This window comes from Cydia splendana, chromosome 9 (assembly GCF_910591565.1).
Source record: "Cydia splendana chromosome 9, ilCydSple1.2, whole genome shotgun sequence".
NCBI lineage: Eukaryota > Metazoa > Arthropoda > Insecta > Lepidoptera > Tortricidae > Cydia > Cydia splendana.
The window spans coordinates 13508491-13528635 of record NC_085968.1 but is presented as its reverse complement, the minus strand read 5'-3'; the positions used below and the strand labels follow the sequence as shown (position 1 = coordinate 13528635).

At 38.0% G+C, this 20145-nt stretch overlaps 3 protein-coding genes across 3 annotated transcripts in view; 1 reads left to right on the top strand and 2 right to left on the bottom strand.

Annotated features, from left to right (window-relative positions):
• Positions 1-1544: 1544 nt before the first annotated feature.
• On the bottom strand, positions 1545-13789 carry LOC134793702 (histidine-rich glycoprotein-like). The gene is made up of 7 exons (XM_063765353.1): positions 13661-13789; positions 13084-13221; positions 12464-12630; positions 11444-11480; positions 3404-3577; positions 2910-3076; positions 1545-1700 (listed from the first exon to the last, which is right to left on the bottom strand). Exons 1-7 carry the CDS (start codon positions 13724-13726, stop codon positions 1634-1636), a joined length of 816 nt encoding a protein of 271 aa, XP_063621423.1. The 5' UTR covers positions 13727-13789; the 3' UTR covers positions 1545-1633.
• The window catches only part of LOC134793677 (histidine-rich glycoprotein-like), a 46838-nt gene continuing 32700 nt past the window's right edge, over positions 6008-20145 (bottom strand). Inside the window, exon 3 of the mRNA XM_063765330.1 lies at positions 6008-6148. Within this exon, the coding sequence (XP_063621400.1) occupies positions 6008-6148 (141 nt within the window). The remainder of the gene's footprint in view (positions 6149-20145) is intronic.
• On the top strand, positions 15849-19457 carry LOC134793890 (histidine-rich glycoprotein-like). The gene is made up of 3 exons (XM_063765604.1): positions 15849-15860; positions 15995-16462; positions 19287-19457. Exons 1-3 carry the CDS (start codon positions 15849-15851, stop codon positions 19455-19457), a joined length of 651 nt encoding a protein of 216 aa, XP_063621674.1.

The window sequence follows — 20145 nt, the reverse complement described above, 5'->3', positions numbered from 1 at the left end:
TTATTAATTATCATGTGAAATACTTTAAGAAGATGTGTTTTTATTCCTATGATCCCTATGATGCCTACGTATAAATAATATGCTATTATTTTTATGATGCGATGCATCAAAAATCTTAATCTTGTAGTCATGATTATTTCTTTCAAATTGCGATATATTTATTGTTTCTGATATCGGTGTTCTTAAATATTGGTTGAACATTAGTACTGAAAGTTCGTATGTAGTAATTTTTACGTATTGTTTAAAAATCTAACTCTTTTATATAAATTATTGGGGTACCATTTTTTGACTGTCATGTGCATTTTAGGAATGCTGGCAGATGTCAAGCATTATTATAATTTTAACTCGAGAAATTTTTACCAATTTTTAACAGGTGATTTTTTCAGGTTAGTTAGATGTATAATAATAATTCTGCCTATATACGTCCCACTGCTAGGCACAGGCCTCCTCTCATGCGCGAGGGACTTAGGCTGTAGTCCCCACGCTAGCCCAATGCGGATTGGGGACTTCACATACACCTTTGAATTTCTTCGCAGATGGATGCAGGTTTCCTCCCGATGTTTTCCTTCACCGAAAAGCTAGTGGTAAATATTGGTAAAAATCAAATGATATTTCGTACATAAGTTCCGAAAAACTCATTGGTACGAGCCAGGATTTGAACCCGCGACCTCCGGATTGAAAGTCCGACGTCATATATCCATTCGGCCACAACCGCTATAATATAGATGTATAATTATATTAATTATTAATGATTTTTTGAAATGTCCACTTGGCCAGCCTTCAGAGCCTCTACCATCAGTTTTAACATTGACATAACGCTCACGTCTACGTAATTTACTTTCTGTACATCTCTCTTCCACTATTGCTCGCATATGCGAGTACGAGCGAGATGCATAGAAAGTAAGTTACGTAAACGTGAGCGTTATGTCAATGTCAAAACTGGTGGTAGCCGTACAGGAAGTTTAAAGCTTTTGCTGCTTATAACTTAATGAAATCAATTCATATTGGAGTTGAAACTCTAGGTCCATGGGGTCCCAGCGCGCATAAGTTGTTCTCAGAAATCGCGAAGCGTCTGGTTGACGTAACTGGTGACCGAAGAGCTGGCGGCTACCTCGCACAACGTATCAGCATTGCGATACAGCGAGGAAATGCCGCCAGCATCCTTAGTACAATGCCTCAAGGGCCTATTTTAGATTTAAGCTAGTTATTAATTTCGTTTAGTAGTACCACTGTATATATATTGTATGTAAATAAATGATTAAAAAAATCATATTTTTGTTCAATTGATGCCTAAATTATATTACTATCAATGAAGTCAAGGTAAATTGCACATGCATTCACGCAGACCACCGGTTATTTATTTTAAGTTGTAGTTGTGACTAAACATACCGTAGATAGGTGTCACTCGGATGTTGTAATTAAGCCTAACTTGACATTTCAAAAAACATTGATTTCTTAAGTTGTTAAGTTTTCTTAAGTTGGTTAAATTTTTTTTGTGGAACATGAAGGTGGGTAGGTAAGGTAATCAGAAAAGCATAGCTTGTAAGAAATATACTTGGTAAAAAATATTTACAACATAACAATTATCGGTAGATCACAGATTCATACGTAAAATGTAATATAATAGAACAATTTAGTAGTGGTGGTGGTGTTTCTCAGGGACGATATGGTGGGTTTCGTGTTTCACGTCAGCATGGAATCTGCAAAAATAAGATGAAAAAATAAATATTATTTGGTTTCAAAATACAAAATATTAATTTTGCTCTTCGCGGTATATGTGTCGTAGTCAGATCGTATAATCCGCCGTATTACATTACGGCTAGCCGTTATCAAAAACAGGGGCGTTTTGAAATGCGGCGGTTCGACGATTAGCCGGATTGTCATTGCGATACGTTCTTCAATAAGGCGGCCAACGTTTAGCCGCATCGTACTACTATTTTAGATTGTAGAGTGACCAGTTCTTTCGGTCGCCTACGTAACCGGAGTTTGACAATGTTTGCAATTTAATTTATTTTTACCATGGTCCCACCGCACTACATGTGTTTCTTTTCCAAAACATTTCCTTCACAACTTAAATAGACGGAGCCCCGCAAGCGGGGCTCCTATTTCTGGGCGGTTTGCCCTTCGGGCATCTGAAGCTACCTAACGAACCTAACCTACTTACCTACCTACGCTTTTTTCCCCAAAGTGTAATGTTTTCACGGACGTCTCACTAAATCAATAGGTAGGTAGGTTAGGTCCGTTAGGTAGCTTCAGATGCCCGAAGGGCAAACCGCTCAGAAATAGGGCTCCGTCTAGTTAAGTTGCGAAAGAAATGTTTTTTGAAAAGAAACAGTCCGACGAACTCCAGATTTGATGGACACCCCAGCGTTTGTCAGGCAGCGCCACGGGTGTTAAAAATGGGAACTAAAAACTGTCAAAGCGGCGGCTAATGACTCGCTGTATTACATTACGGCTAGCCGTATTGAAGAACGTATGGCGCCGAATACATTCCGGCGGATTCTCATTCAGCCGCATTCAATCCGGCTAATCGTTAAACCGCCGCATTTCAAAACGCCCCTGTTTTTGAAAACGGCTAGCCGTAATGTAATACGGCGGATTATACGATCCGACTGCGACATATGAATAAGCACGTTTGAAAAGCACTTTCTTAATATTGTTTATTTGTATGCAGTGCTTGACGCAAACCCTGTTTTTCTGTTGGTTTGTTTGTAATAGGAATTCATGTTTCGGGCAAGGTCATAAAAACGAAATTGTGGTTTAGTACAAAAAAGTCAAAATTTGATGACAATTGGATGGTAATACTTTTTTTATGACCGTTATTTGCAGTTTCCCTCTGAAATATCAGGCTATCAATTAACCTTCTCGCACAATGGATAATATTATCATAGAGTTTAACTTCATCTTACCCGGAGTGCTTGTCGCCGTGGTAGTGGACGTGTCTGATGGAACCGTCGGGTTCGTGCAGGCTGTAGAAGCCCTTGACGACATCACCATCGCGGTGCTCGTGCTGGGTCTTGTGGTCGCCGGTATGCGGGTCATCTACTTTGTACTCAAACTCGTATTTAGGGTAAGCCTGTGAAATTTAAATACATTTTTAATTCATGAGAATTAACTGAATAGTACCTATTTCAAACATCTTTTTAAGTATAAGCTAAATTCGTATATTTATACGGTCATGTCTATCCTGCGTTACGCTTTTATTTATATCAGAATAAAATATATAAAATGCATGTGCAGCCGTCATAACAAACTTTTTATCATAATAAACAATCATAATTTTAGTTCATGGGCATCACGAGTCACAATAACTCACGATTGTAACGCAACGAACTCAATAAAATTATAACAGTGCGTGGCTAACTAGAAACCACGCAAACAAGGACGCTCTTTCCATACTTACGTAGTAGTCGACATGGTCGTGACCGTGGTCATGGCCATGGTGACCGTGACCGTGGATGGGAACGACGTGCGCGGGCCCGTCGTGGCGGGAGATGTGCTGCGAGGAGAACGCGTGACCGTGCCCGTGCCCGTAGTGGGCGGCGGCGACGGCCAGGAGAGTGGCGAGGCACAGGACCTGGAACGTAATTTAGTTTTACTTCAATTTATGTTCTAATAATAAAGATTAATGAGGCTCCACATTTGGCTAAAACACTATTTGAGGAGTAGGTACCTACTGTCAGGTGTCAGGACATCAATGGAATGGATTAGTATTTCTATTGATAGTTAAGACAACAATTTCCAAGAAAGGATTCGAAAGAAAGGCAATACAAAAATCCATTAAAATTAACTCATCCATCTGAGGTATTTTTTGCGGCAAAAATGTGAAAGTGGGAAACTTTTTAGTATTTGGATGTAAGGTGAAAATTTGTTTTTTAAAGAACATAAAAAAAGTAAGACTATTTAATTGTCGAGTAGCCTTTTTTCTCTATGTATTAAATTTATTTATCATTTTTGATTTAAACTACCTTCCAATAATTTAATTCACTTTATAATATTCTTTACTAATTACCTTGGAGTACATTGTCAATAGGCTTATTTGGTTTTGTCCTAGAGGAGCTAAACACAGCAGCTGACTGATACATACCAGCCGAATTCTGCGACTTTTATATTGTCGATAAGGGTATCAAGGCAATATTGATTTCACTAACTCATTCACTGGTAAGTTTGCTCGCCAACTAAGTCATGCATAGTGTTCGCAACTATTTCGTAAATTCATTGTTATTATAATCGTAATTATAATCAACACGCACAAAAATTAATTTTGCGGTGACAGAGATATTAGATCACCAATCTAAGAAAGTTTCATAAGGCCTGAAGTATTTACTATGATTAGTTGCATAGTTCATCTTACTCGTTAGATATTTTAATTTCACATAGTAGATATTTAGCCTGTAGGTACTCGTATTTGTTGTGTATATTGTATAAGAAAAATCACACACAAGGTCATCACATCACCAGTAAAGTTTACATAAAGAAATAAAACTATGCAAGTACCTAATGAACACACTAGGTACTATGTTCAAATATTAGTGTTACGAACAGTCAAAAACAAATGATCATGATTATTTTATTATCCTTACTTTTTTGACGGATATTTTCACCTCTTTAAATTGAATTAATAAAAAAATACCTATCTATTTTTTAATAACCCAATTTAGAGGGAAAAATATTGATCTACCTACTATTTTAATGCTTATTTTTTATCATATTATAGTATTAACGTTAAGTTAATATTTAACTGACAAGACGGATATGTTGACAAAAAATAAATAAATTATTTAACCCTTTATAAGGCATAAGGGTTTCAGGAATTATGCAAAATTGAACCCTATCACTTTGAAATAAAGTTCAAAATCAGGTGGGAAATATAATTCCCTCTGCCTTATAAAGGCTGCTTTTCAAATACAATAAATGAACTAGCCTAAAAGCAAAACAAAAAAAACAGCCAAAAGCATGTCGTTCCATGCTCGGTGTTGGGTTTTCGTAGTTAGTTGCTCGTCCGTCATAATTGGCTCGCTTGAATGTACTTAAAAAGCAAAAGAAAAGTAGGTACGTCTTTTTGCTATGATTTTATTTTTTTTGATCCATGGTTTATAAGTTCGAGGGGGGAGGAGCGCATTTTGTTTTCTTTCGGAAAGATTATTTTGGAAAATCTTCTCTTCCACCAAACCTATTCATTTTGAATGACCTATCCAACGACACGACACCTCACGCCAGAGGGTGTACAGGTACTTTATGTACACTTTGGAGCTTAAAATTCAGTATCGCAGTATAGAAAAACAACAGATGAATAAAAAAACCAAATATATTACATCAATTTACTAACAATAGGCTACAAAACAATATAAAAACAATATATTATAATAATGTTCAATGATGGTGGGCAGGGATTACATGCTTAGCGTGACCTTCCCTCTTAACTTCAGCGTTGAATCTAAAAAAGAAAATAAAAATGGTTTTATAAATAAAATACCATTTAAACGTTCATATAACTAATTTATATAAGGTTTACTCGGGTAATTCCGAATGTCGAAAACTGTTGGATAATTTCGAAAAGAGACTTTTATTATGATGGAATTAAGGGTGATTTTCATCTGAATTTCGGAATTATCCGACATTTGGTATTATCCGAATACACATAGAAAACGCGCATAAACGAGAGCGTGACTGCCTGATTCGAACTTTAAGATACGTCTATTAATAGATCTAGAAACGATATGGATTAGATGTGTCAGTGTCAAAAGTGACGTTTTTGTTTGAAGAAACGTCACATTTGACACTGATATATCTAATCCATATCGTTTCTAGATCTATTAACTGACGTATCTTAAAGTTCGAATCGGGCCGTAAATCACTTGAGTGTATTAAATTACAACTTAATGTAAAAAAAAACAACTTTTTGACGTTTCGAATATGACTATGAGACGATCCTAATGAATTTAGAAAAAAAAATATCGTTCATTGTGACTTGTTATTGGAATACGAATAGCAGCTACAAGTTATCTTACCCGCTGTGTTTGTCGGCGGAGTAGTGAACAATCCTGATGGTGCCATCAGGCTCATGCAGGCTGTAGTAGCCCTTCACGACGTCGCCGTCGCGGGACTCGTGCTGGGACTTCTTGTCGCCGGTGTGCGGGTCCTCCACCTTGTACTCGAACTCGTACTTAGGGTGCGCCTATAAAAGGATTCAATTTTAAATAAGTATCCGTACGTAAGAGCAGTATAAAAGTCCTGCCAGCGTATTATGGATGGCTTTATCCATCTTTATCCACGTGATAAAATAACTGTCACTTTTTAATACCGTGGGATAGAAAGTGACGGACACCGTTTTATCACGCTGTCACGTATCTAGACAAGAACGACCATCATATCCAGTACATATCATCAGTTTATAAACTTCTTACATAGTAATCGTGGTGGTGTTCCTCATGTTTCTTCTCGCTACCAGTCTGCTGCGGAGCAGAATGGTGTTCATGGTGTTTATGCCCGTGGTCATGTCCATGGCTTTGGTGAAGCACTATGCTCTGAGAGGAGTATGCGTGACCGTGCCCGTGATGTCCATCCTGAGGTCTGGCTAAGGCCACAGCCAGGGTAATGGCGGCAAGGAATACCTGAAGATAGAAAACAGTCATAATTTTATCTTATTGGACTTCCTCGATCTCATGTTCCATCTTATTTTGAGTTCGTTTTAGATTCTATCCGAGCTTGCGTTTAAGGCGGGGGTGCGTTTTTTATTTATAGGAACATAAGTCAAAGTTTTTCCAAATCGGGATTTATTTATAATGTTATTATATTATGAGCCAAATACACAGGTAGTAAATTTAAAATAGGTGTACTTATCTGCAGTGTCTATTTTTTTTAACATGGTTTCACCACCTGTATTCTAAATAAAAGAATTATGATAACAATAATTAAAATACCTTTGTGTACATTTTTCGAGTATGTTAATGCTTTAAGTCTCAGACTTAATTGATAATGATGTAGTGTTTCTGTTTCTTATATATTAGCACTCATGAGAGTTTACGTAAGATCATATGTTTAAATATGGTCAAACCAGTTCATTACCTATAAAATGTACATTACGGATTTACGATATCGGATAAGTTGTAACCTTGAATTTGAGCTGCATTTTATTAGGGTTCCGAAGCTATAACGGCAAAAAATAATTTAATTCGTCTGTTCGTTAGTCTGCATGTACTTAAGTAAGTATATGTGGTAGCCATTTTATTTAGATAGATATTTATGTATTAACTAATGAGCTTCGAGCAACACCGGGAAGGGAAGGGAGACAGCATTCGTACTATTTCCCCGCTATCGAGCGTGTAGTTTCTCATACGTACACAAAAAGAGATCGAGGTTTGCAAGATTTGTCTTTGACGTGTGTCATTTTCTATGTATTTGTGTCGTAATTACAGATTGGATTTTGTATGTGAGTGAAAGTGAGTGAAAAGTGCGACTGTGTGCACGTTTCCCCCCGCAAAAAATGGTAGGAAGATTTATACCTACGGTAAGATATCGCTTGGGCTCTTCCCTTCCGGCAGGTCGGAAACTGGCGTTGCTCGAAGCTAATGAGTACCTAATGTTATTTTTAGTAGTTGCGGTTTAGGAGCCGCATCTTAGCGTCCCAAGTAGCATGGAAGTGTCGGCAACATCAATATAGCAGCCAATTAAGAACTTAGAGTGATTTAAGGGACGTATAAGAGTGTCAGAAAAGATTTAAGCTGTATAAAAGGTACTTTACAGACATTATACAGCTCAAGCTGTATAAAATCATTATAAAGGATTCTGCGGAAGCATGGGATGCTTTATCAGAATATAAAAAATCTACTATAAAACTAAAAGTGTTGTGAGAGACTACAAGCTAATTCTATCGTAAAAGCTGTATACAGGCTGTATTGTAGTAACACTTGGCACTTTTAGCTGTACAAAAGTATCTGTCAACTCCGTTTTAAAACATTAAGTGTTATGAAACACTACAAGCTAATTTTATCGTAAAAGCTGTATACAGGCTGTATTGTAGTATCACTTGGCACTTGTAGCTGTACAAATGTATCTGTCAACCCCGTTTTAAAGCTATTTCTTATGGCGTAATCTTACTCTCCTATAAGAATAGTAGTTGTATAACTTCTGTCTGTAAGGGTATTATAAAACCAAATGAATAAATGGCAGCTATAGTACAGCTTTTTTCTGTATTACTGATAGAGTCGCTTATAACAATCTTTTGGCGTAATTTTACACTCGTATAAGTATAGTAGTGTAATGATTTCTGAAAATAAGTGTATTATAAAACTAAAGGAATATATGATAGTTACAGTCTTCTTCTTCCTCGCGTTATCCCGGCATTTCGCCACGGCTCATGAGAGCCTGGGGTCCGCTTGACAACTAATCCCATGATTTGACGTAGGCACTAGTTTTCGTTTTTTAGTTTTTACGAATGTTTTTAATTAATGACAGTTACAGTACAGGTTTTTTATTTGTTATACGGATCTCTAAAGAGAATTATAACTTATGTACGGAGAACCGAAATACAGCCAAACGAATACAAATATTCTATTATAAAGCTGTTTTAATTACAAAAGCTGTAAAAGACACTCTATTTATTACACAGCACAGCTACTAAGATTATAATGCTCTCCAACTATCCTGTAGGCTGTTTAAAAATTGTCGCCATTTTACAAGAAATAAAAAAACGTATTTGTAAATATAATTAAAGAAATACTTGCAAATATTTAGCAGACTAACGCCGTGTTATGATTACCAGCTAAAATAAATTGTTTAGCCTTAGAATTAATATTTATAAATATTTTTGATACTCTAACCTTAAAAACAAACAGTAACTTTGCCGATTTTTGATATTTTCCTTATGGTTTCTCTTTGTTATTTTGCAGGCGCGTAAATATTTTGCCAGAAAAGATACACAGTTTCACAATAAATAATAATCCGCACTTACCAATAATGTAAAATTCCATTCAAGTCCTGTATAATATTTACTTTTAATTTTACCATCCACTATAACACTTTATTGTCGCCATTACTATATTTACATTTTAGTTTCTTAAATGATTATTATTCTCTTGTAATTCTTTCTTATAACTCATTTAAAACTTATATTCTTATATCGTACTTATAAGAGATTATCTGTAGTGTTAAGGTTTCCTGTTACACCGAAATATAGCTGTAATGCAGCTATTATGCAGCTTATGTATTGCTTATACAGCTACTCTACAGCTCTAATAACGCCAAAGGCTGTATAATTTGGGCCCTTTTTTTACTTATAAGGGCTGTATAAGCGCTTATACAGCCTTTGTACAGCCTAACTGTACAGCTTATAGTATACAAATAAACTTTAATACAGCTTATATACAGCTTGCAATGCTACTTGGGGTCACTTGCACCATCCCACTAACTCGGGGTTAACCGATTAAACCGTTAACTCAGTGTCAAATTGTACTAGTAACCATGGTAACTCCAGGGATCAGCCGTCATAGAAAATGGCATGTCGGTCTAGCGTGACTCATCCTTTATACGTAAAGGATTCTTGAAACCTTCTTTATAGTTAGAATATTTTTAAATTATCGCTAAAAAGCTCCCGAAAATAAGGCTTTATAAAAAATACCTATTAAATTATGTTAAACCTCATCTGCTGAGCCAAAAAACGTTCGGTCTTGATGTGTATCGAAATGTATGAAAAGTGTATCGCAATGAGAGATCCAAACATAAAGGGCCGGGCCGTGTCCGGGCCGGAGCTTCCGGCGCTTACTTTTCTATGACATGACAGGCGATCACGTGTTGCTTTCCATGGAAAACGATGCGCCTGAATGACACGGCCCGGTCTAACGTGAGTCATCCTTAAAGGTCAAGTGTTATTTCCATACATTGTTAACTTTTCATTTGAAATTCAATATGAACGATTGTCAGTTCTCACATCTGGGCTACGCTCCCAGGGACGAGATTAGGCATTTGATTTTTAGACATGGCAATAAAAAAAAAATGTTTACTCTCCATGATTTCAAATTCAAAGATTTAGAAGTCGGTCATATCCCTCCTTTTTGACAAAAGAAGCCATGTAGTTGCCATCAATAAGCTAAATCGCGCCCCCGATTAGTCTCATTTCACGTATCACGCGCCGACGATGACCGGACTCAGTGTCAACACGCAAAAACTCTAGCCGTTGTTGCGTATCGGCTTTGACAGGGGTCGCGGTCGACTCAAACACTTTCTATATTTGCATATTTCTGCATAATTGACAATGAAACATATCAGCTGCATAACAATAAGACAAGAAATTTGAATTCCTTCTCGTGCGCTTAGCAAATTTTTAGCAAATAGCTTGAACAATAAACTCACAGGCAGTTAGAAGAAATATTTTTTGTTTCAGGCGTTATTTATGTAAAAATATGAATGAGACAGTAAGGTGGTGGTACGGTGCTCGACGCGGTCCCAGTACATGCCATCTTGAAACTTAAGTCATTGTCAATAGAGGTGACAGTAGGGTGTCATCTATTGGGCACACCTCAGTAAAGGATACAGCTTAAAGGAAGACAATTGATTATAGAGGTAATGATAGACGCAGACAACAGGCGGTCTAATTGCAAGTGTACTTACTACTTTTGCTCTTTTTAAGATAGTCTGCTTCTCATCAAGACGATTGCAACGAGTCCAGACTAAATATAGTAATAATATAGTAGATATAAACATAATAGTAGATCCCCATCATCAAACCAGTTTGAAGGTGCAATGACATTGTATTGTTACCAAAATTCGAGATCGAGAACTGATTTCAGCTTTGTTTGCAAGATATTATCTTAGCAAAATTAACAGATATTGCAAGTTCAATAAAAGCTTATCTGATCTAACTTTTATAAAAGTTAATACAGATAATGTCTAATTAATGTTGAATACACTATTGCTCTAAACTCAAAAATTTACTATTGCTATTGTCGTGTTGCCATTGATTCATTATCTTAATATTTTATTTAGTTATTTTTGGCTTCTGTAGATATTCGCTTCCGCTTAAAATATTTCATGGTAAGTCAAATGGTAGGTTTTAATTACTTAAAAAGAGTTTCTTTTAGTTTGTAGTTGTGTTGTGTCTTTAAGTTCATTTTTTACACCTTTTGTTTACTTAAGGATTGGCTTCGTTAACCCATTAGTAGGTATTTTTTTCCCCGATTGAATTGGTAAGTACAATCGACATCAAAGATATGTTTATATTTTTTGACCAAATACAATGGAGTATAGAACCAAATTGTAAACATATGCCATACTAAGCAAGTCCATAAGAAATTAAGAAATACCTATTAATGAAATAACTTCAACACAGATTCAAATGTTAATATTTTTTATTTGGTACAAACATATCAAAGTCGAACACAAACAGAAACAATATAAAAATAAAATCGTTGGTATTTTAATAGTGATGATGATGATGGTGGGGCACGATATGGTGGGTGCTGTGCTTAACGTCAGCGTGGAATCTGAAAATAAGAAGGAAATAAATAATTTATAAATAAAACAAATATTTGGGGACAATCTTACGCACATCGAACTAGCCCCAAACTAAGTAAAGCTTGTATTATGGGTACTAGGCGGCTACGGCGATAAACATACAATATATTATATGTATAGATACATACATACTAAAATACATATGTCAGGAATAAATATTCGTGATAAACCGACTTCCCCTTAGTATTTAAAATGCCCCAAACAAGTTCGCTTTTAAAAAATCGGTACGTGCTTTCTTTGCTGGTAGAATGAAGGATTCCTAGTTTTAGTTATATAATTTATATATTTTATTGTATATATTTAAATGTTAGGTATATGTATTTATATTATATGTATCGTGTATATTTTGATGTACTTGCATATCTGTTAAATTTTTTAAATTAGCTTTGCGGTTTATATTAAATTTTATTAGTAGTAGTAGCAGTTGCACCGCCCACAATCTCTCTGCTTTGCCTTAAGGTTGACTGGTAGAGAATGCTTTTGGCATTAAGTCCGCCTTTTGTACGATAAGTTTTTCTTTTGTGCAATAAAGTTTAAATAAATAAATAAACAAAATAAATAACTGTCCTTACCGTGATTCGAACCTGGGTCATTACCAACTAGGCTAGGAGACCGTGAAATGGTAAATATAATAACATTAATAACAAATCTTTAAAAGTAGCAGATAGAAATCAGAATTCTAGGAAACCCGTATGAAGATTTTCATAAATATTGTTTTTTGCGTAACATTGACCGAACATTATGGAACGATTATAAAATCTATCTCGAAGAAAAATTACCTGTGGAGTTTTCACAAGAAACAATTTTCCTGAAGACCATGTGTATGATAATTTATGTATTAATCACGGGAAATAGAAAATGTATAGGTATTGGATAGACAGAGATTTTTACAATTACAGACATGTCAAGTAATTACATTGACTACAGAATTCACGATTGCGTATGATCTTACCCGGTGTGCTTGTCGCCGTGGTAGTGGACGTGTCTAACAGAACCGTCGGGCTCGTGCAGGCTGTAGAAGCCCTTGACGACATCACCATCGCGGTGCTCGTGCTGCGTCTTGTGGTCGCCGGTATGCGGGTCGTCTACTTTGTACTCGAACTCGTACTTAGGGTAAGCCTGTCAATAAAATATTAGTTGATTTATTTGTCATAAAGAAGATTTTCTTTAAATTATAATATAAATTAATAAACAATACATAATGACGTACCTACAGTACTAAGCATGTTTAGGTTGATTCATAAGGCGCGAGATTTGTACTGAACTGTCTAAATTCTCATACAAAATCCGCGTCAGTTTTCGCGAATGATACTTTAAGTATGGTATCGGTCAGTAGGTATCAGACAGTAGGTACAGGTCAGCGCGATACCAATGCCTAACAAGTTTTAGATTCACAGGCAACCCAATGGCAGTCATTTTCAGTTTGCGAAGGATCGAGTTTTCCAGATCCGTAGTCAGCGGGTAGCCCGGATTTTTAAATTTTGCGGTAACAATGGCGCGCCGCAATACTGCAGCAGTAAGAAGTTTGAATCCTAACGGTACCTTTAATACATTTCTATCGTCTATACTCACGTAGTAGTCATGGTCATGATGGCCATGGTGTCCGTGGATGGGCACGAGATGCGCCGGCCCGTCGTGGCGGGAGATATACTGCGACGAGTGCCCGTAGTGGGCAGCAGCCACAGCCAGAAGGGTAGCGAGGCAAAGCACCTGTAGCAAATAAATTAACAGCTTGTTAATATTGTGAAAAAAAAATATCTATTAGAACTGCATAGTCCAAGTCTGTAAGCAAGGATCGAGAAAAAGAAGGAGTACGTTCGCATTGAGGAGCCTTTAAAACTGGCTCACTTCTGATTTTCCTTTAAACTATTAACTTCAACTAATTTGAACTATTTATTCCCACACTGAGCTTTAACGCAAAGAAAGCTTATATTATTACGAAACCATGCGTGGCAATTAAACTATTGTGTTTTTTTTAAGACTTCAGGGTTGAAAATGTATGCTCTATGTACTGAATGCAAGAGGCGCGGTTGTAGAAAAAAGCTCTGACACAAAAATATGGCACTTTTTCTCTATAAAAGAAATTATTCACTGTTTCTACCTATGTCTAGGCGTAAGTATATAAATAGTTAATTATATGTATTTTTACCTTCGAGTACATTTTGTGTTGAGGTTTGTTTAGCTTTGTCCTAAGCCCAACAAGTAACTGATACATATTCAGAAAAATCTACGACTTTTATATAGTCGATAAGGGTATCAAGGCAATATTGATTTCACTAACTCATTGGCGGTAAATTTTTGCTCGCCTAAGTCATGCAGTGTTTGCAACTATTTCGTAAAGCATTCGTTCACGATACACCGCACGCGCGTTGACGTTGCATACTTTAGACGTAAATTGTCTATTAATTTATGCAATGCAGTCTATTTTATCTAAGTAATTAACTGTTTCAGATAATAATATCAGATATGATCATGTTGACTGTAGGCCATTATTGTAACATTATTTATTAGTTGGTTAAGTACATCGTTAAGATTACTTATCCATGAATTTCAATTTTCATATTTTATTATGCTTAGTTGTACTTTTAAGTTGGGACTGATACCTCCTTTAGTATGCATTCGTTTTCAAGTTTAGAGATTTATTTACAATCAGCACTTTTACTTAGGTACAATTAGCTGCACAACACAGATGAAAAGCAAACCCAGGTACAACTTGTAAAGAAACTAGGCAATCGGCGTGGAGTTCCATTAGCAGAGTCTTACTTACCATAGATAAGAATTATATATTTTTCACAATGTTTTTTTTTTAATTTTGTTTGTGGAGAATTTATAGAATTTTTGAATAGAAGTTGCTGCTAGTTTGTATAGGGACGACTTACTCGACGACGCAGTCCTTTTGTCTCAAGGGATCATTTTACACCCGTCTCCCTACATCTCGTGTCCATACCTAATGATCGTGTATGGATGATGAGTAGGAGGCCAGTTCGAACTTATTTTTTGTCTTGCTCGTACTTGTTCGTACCATCAGCCGTTAAAGTGCATCGCGTCTTTATCAATGTATTCATTCATAATTTCTCCATACAATTTCACAACTCACAGTATTGTGAGACGCGCGGGCAAATGATAACAAAATGACATATTCATTTGATATTAATTAAAATGTACCTATGTTCGAATTAGCCGACATGTGTTTTTTTGCGATTTTCGTAAAAAGAAGTCGTCTTAAAGCGACAATATTAATTTGTGAAATGTATCCGATTAACAAAAGTCGAGCCTTTTTATAAACTGATCATAAATCAGGGCTCATTGATTTCGCCCCAGATTTTGGTCATGACACTTATGAAAATAATGTTTTACCAAAATTGTGCATTTTCGTAAACTTTAGGTACCTACATAAATTGCCCTAATGGGGATGACCTTACTACAGTATGGTAATTATCATCTTTACTTCCTTGCGTTGTCCCGGCATTTTTGCCACGGGAACTCATGGGAGCTTGGGGTCCGCTTGGCAACTAATCCCTAGAATACAGTATGGTAATGCAATGTAAAAATAAATAAATTTAATAATAATGCCATAAAACTAAATCGGATCAATAAATATTGCTTAATTATAACAGAATGAGACGGCCTACAGCCCTACACAATCTGATCACCTTGTCTCTTTAGTATTGTCTGATGTAAGATTAACCGCTGGTATGGCTGTCGGACAGACAGACATACGATAAGCTCACAAAAACCCTTTATATTTTTATAAAATAAAATGTTGTTTCATAATCATTAATGCCTTGATGAAGTTACTTATAAGTACCTAAAGAAATGAAACCATTATCTATTATGTTTCAAATTAGATGGATTGCACGAGTTAGTAGTATAGTAGGCAGTACAAAATGTTAAACGTGATACAGGTGCTGTTTTGATAAAATAATATAATATAATGTATTTTAATCATCCATGATGATTTAGGTAGGTATATAAAACTAGCAGGCAGGCCTACTTAAAGTATTCTAAGCTTATTAAATTAATTATAAAATTATAAGTAGGTAATTGTTGTATTTACATCAATACCTTATCAAATGAACTTAACACAATCTAAGATATGAAATATTATGTTGTAAATGTACCTCCGTATATGCATTAAAAGAAGTATGTCATACTGTGCTTAAGACTATGTAATCATATATTTGTGTAGGCCTAACGATTGTTACCAACCATTCCGATTTTGGCATTATGTTTGAGTGCTTACGGTATTATAAAAAGAACAGTTTTTTACGAATCAATATCAGTTCACAACTGGATTTGGATTAATTAACACTACTACATTATCTATCACATTTGCAATGATTTCTAAGGTAAGTATTCTAAATTAAATTCATTTTAATGTTTATTTTTTTAAATGTATGAAGATATAATAATCTTATGTTGTTGTTGTTGTTATTTTTGTTTATGTTAAAATTTCAGTTCGATTTTTTTATTTTGTTTACAGGTTATATTTATAGCTGCAATTTTTACTGTGGCAGCAGCACAACACTGGCATGAGCATAAAATTGCGCATTCATCCCAACATATCTCGCGCCACGATGGCCCTGCTGTAAAGGTAACGATACACGCCCATAAACATGAACATGGACATGATCACTGGCACGAGCAGAAACATGAAGAGCACGGACATAAGCACTGGCATGAACAAGTCCATGAGCATAAGCATGAGCATAGCCATGAGCATAAGCACTGGCATGAACTGAAACATGAGCATAGCCACGAAGATAGCCATGAGCACGAGCATAAACATGAGCATGAACACGAGCAAAGCCATGAGCATAAAAATGAGCACAAGCACGAGCACAAACATGAACCAGCGCACTCCTCGCAGCACATTTCTAAGCACGATGGACACGCGGAGGTAGTTACTATCAAGGATCATCATGGGCACGAAAAACACGTCGATTACTACGTAAGTGTGAAATTAAAAAAAATCTAATGTAAGTAGGTAATCTAATAATAAACTTTTTACTACATGGCCAATGTCACAGAGCGCATCGACTTTCTAAAGCAGAAAGTCTATGCATGGGCAAACCGTATTCGCCGCTACAGAGAGCGTGTGGATCGATTTCAGCAGAATCGCCTTTTTCAAAGTGACCAAAGGAAGGTGTACCGAAAGTGGGAGGAAACCAACCTTCGTACGCCCGACACGCAGCCGCCGGATGTTACTGCCATGACCGACTTCTGGCGTAGCATCTGGTCGGTGCCTGTCGGACACACCGAGGGGGGTTGGATGAGTGTTGTCGAACGTGAGTGCGAGTCCATCGAACCTATGGGGGCAGTCACCATCAGCCCCGATGACGTCAGTTGTGCCATCCGCACGGCCCAGAACTGGAAAAGTCCTGGGCCGGATGGATTGCACAACTTCTGGCTAAAGTGGTTCCGATGCTCGCACTCGCGCTTGGCAGCACAATTTCAACAAGCCCTCGAGCTTGGTTCTCTCCCACCTTCCTTAACAACTGGTGTCACCTTTCTGCTCTATAAGTCCGGTAGTACCACGGAAGCGAAGAACTACAGACCCATTACATGCTTGCCTACACTCTACAAGCTCCTTACATCCATTTTGAGAGCAAAAATCAACGCGCACATTATCGCAAACAATATTCTGGCTTCCGCTCAAAATGGATGTCGGGTTGGGTCCCGTGGTACTAAAGAGCTCCTCCTCATAGACATGACCATTTGCCAACAAATCCGGCGGCACAAGGGGGCCCTCTCAGCCGCTTGGATTGACTACAAGAAGGCCTATGATTCGGTGCCTCATTCATGGTTGGGGAGGGTCTTAGAGCTGTATAAAGTTGATGCAGCTTTGAGAGCCTTCCTAAGCGCGTGTATGAGACAGTGGACCACAGTCCTTCGTCAACCAGGAGGCGGAGATGACCGCCCTGGCCCGCAGGATTTTATAAGGATTAAGCGAGGAATCTTTCAGGGCGACAGTCTGAGTCCCCTGTGGTTCTGCCTAGCTTTGAATCCCCTCAGCACCCTGCTGAAGGATTTGGGACTAGGTTGCCGGCTTCGGAGAGAGGGTGTAGTCATTTCTCACCTTCTGTACATGGATGACCTCAAATTATTTGCACCAAATAGCCAAGACTTGTTGGAGCTACTGAAAACCACGGAAGTCTTCAGTAGTGCCATCCACATGGAGTTTGGTGTCGATAAATGTGCGGTTATGCATGTACAGCGGGGGAAGGTTGTAAATTCAACAAATTTACAACTCTCTGAGACAATGTCTTTCAGATCTATCTCTGAATCAGAAACCTATAAATACCTTGGTATGTCACAGTCGTTGGGTATTGAGGACGAGGGTATTAGACGGTCGGTGAAGGAGCGCTTTTTCAGTCGCCTCACAAAAGTCCTTAACAGTCTTTTGTCAGGAGGCAACAAAGTGCGCGCCTTCAACGCCTGGGTAATGCCCCTACTCACATACTCCTTTGGCATACTAAGGTGGACTCAGACCGAGCTGGACGCCCTGGATCGGAGGGTCCGGTCACTGCTCACCACACATCGCATGCTACACCCACGCTCGTCAGTTATGAGATTGTACATCCCACGGAAGTGTGGAGGCCGAGGCTTCCTAAACGCCAAGGATCTCCACAACCGCGAGGTGTACAATCGCAGGAATTATTTCCTTAACAACGAGTGTGGGATGCATCGTGATGTGGTGGCAGTAGACAGGAACCTCACGCCGCTCTCCTTGGCAAACGAGAACTGGCGCAAACCTGTGGTACTAAGTACTGCGGATCGCAAGGCGGCATGGGAGAGTAAGGTGCTACACGGGCGGTTCTACAAGGCCCTCACGGGACCCGATGTGGACCTGCTCGCGTCGGTGAACTGGTTACGATTCGGGGACCTCTTCGGAGAAACCGAGGGTTTTGCCTGTGCAATTGCGGACGAAGTGATGATGACGAACAACTATCGGAAATATATCCTGAAGGACGGTACGGTCGACATTTGTCGGGCATGCCGCCGTCCCGGAGAGTCACTCAGGCATATCATTTCCGGTTGTTCTCATCTTGCTAACGGCGAGTACTTGCACAGACATAATCTCGTAGCCAGAATTATTCACCAGCAACTTGCTCTTCTATATGGCCTTGTGGACCGCGAAGTACCGTACTACAAGTACTTACCTGCGCCTGTTCTCGAGAATGGTCATGCCACGCTCTATTGGGATCGATCTATCATCACAGACAGGACTATTGTAGCCAATAAGCCTGACATTGTGATAATAGATCGATCGCAACGTCGGGCCGTGCTCGTTGACATCACCATCCCCCATGATGAGAATCTCGTGAAGGCCGAGAAGGACAAGTCCAGTAAGTACCTAGACTTGGCTCACGAGATAACCGCCATGTGGGATGTTGATTCGACGATCATTGTCCCGATAGTCGTTTCAGTGAACGGTCTAATAGCGAAGAGTCTCGACCAACATCTTGAGAGACTCTCGCTAGGTGGTTGGATCAAGGGTCAGATGCAGAAGGCGGTGATCTTGGACACGGCGCGGATAGTCCGCCGGTTCCTCTCTCTGCAGCCCTGACCACCGGTAGCTTGGGCCTTGCCCCGCTGCTGGCGGTACCCTAGGTTAGGTTTTTTATAATGTGTTTATATGTTTTTTTTTTTATCGTTTTGTAAGTGTTTTTATATTTTACTTTTATATGCATATTATAAAAACCCTAACTTAAGACGAAAAATAAATAAAGAGATAATAACTTTTTAACAATATTATTTAATTTTGATTACAGACACGCCCCAAGTACGAGTTTAAGTACGAGGTGGAGGACAAGCACACGGGCGACCACAAGACGCAGCACGAGCACCGCGACGGCGACGTCGTCAAGGGCTTCTACAGCCTGCACGAGCCCGACGGCTCCGTCAGGGACGTGCACTACCATAGTGACAAAAAGACTGGGTGAGCCTGTCTTTTTTTTTCTAATGTAGCCCATATTTTTTAAGTGTGGTTTATGTTTTTCATTTTCTCACCTAGTAATTTTTTTTTGTTTTAGTTTTCACGCTGACGTCAAGCACAGCACGCACCACATTGTTCCCGAGCACCATCACCATCACTAAATGCGTTCAACTGTTGTTATACTGTTACATATTTTTGTAATATAAATGATCTTTTTTAATAGTATTGCGTTGTGTAGTTATTCAATAAAATTATTGTTATTTAGAAAAAGCTTTTCAGTTCATTGAGTTTTCCGCGGTAAAAATAAAATATGTACCTATTTACTTATTTAGGAATATCCATAATTGACTGCGGTATTGACACCTAAGGTGTCGCTTCAATACCGCTTGTTCGGGTCTGCTCTTATTTTAATGAATAATAATACCCTCAACTTAATTTTTACCTGATTTAATTTAAATTGGAATAAATTAACTTAAGTTGTCGCGTAACAATCTATCCTCTGATAGTTCAGTTTAAAAACACCGAAATGCCGAGACGTGCCTCTAGCCAAGTGTGTGTTCCAAGTTGAATGCGAGAACTTCGCTTCGTTTCGCTCGCTCGTTCGATTAGCGCGTGCATTTCGCTCTTACTTGTCCGTATATATATTGGCGCAAGCGAGACGTACGGACGAATGATAACAAAAAGACATCATTGAT

Coding starts and splice junctions, on each gene's coding strand:
- LOC134793702 (XM_063765353.1), bottom strand. CDS start 13,726: ATGTATCAGTTACTTGTTGGGCTTAGGACAAAGCTAAACAAACCTCAA. Junction 11,481..12,463: donor CACGGCGACAAGCACACCGG/GTAAGATCATAC, acceptor TCTTATTTTCAG/ATTCCACGCTGACGTTAAGC. Junction 1,701..2,909: donor CACGGCGACAAGCACTCCGG/GTAAGATGAAGT, acceptor TTATTTTTGCAG/ATTCCATGCTGACGTGAAAC.
- LOC134793890 (XM_063765604.1), top strand. Junction 16,463..19,286: donor AAAAACACGTCGATTACTAC/GTAAGTGTGAAA, acceptor TTTTGATTACAG/ACACGCCCCAAGTACGAGTT.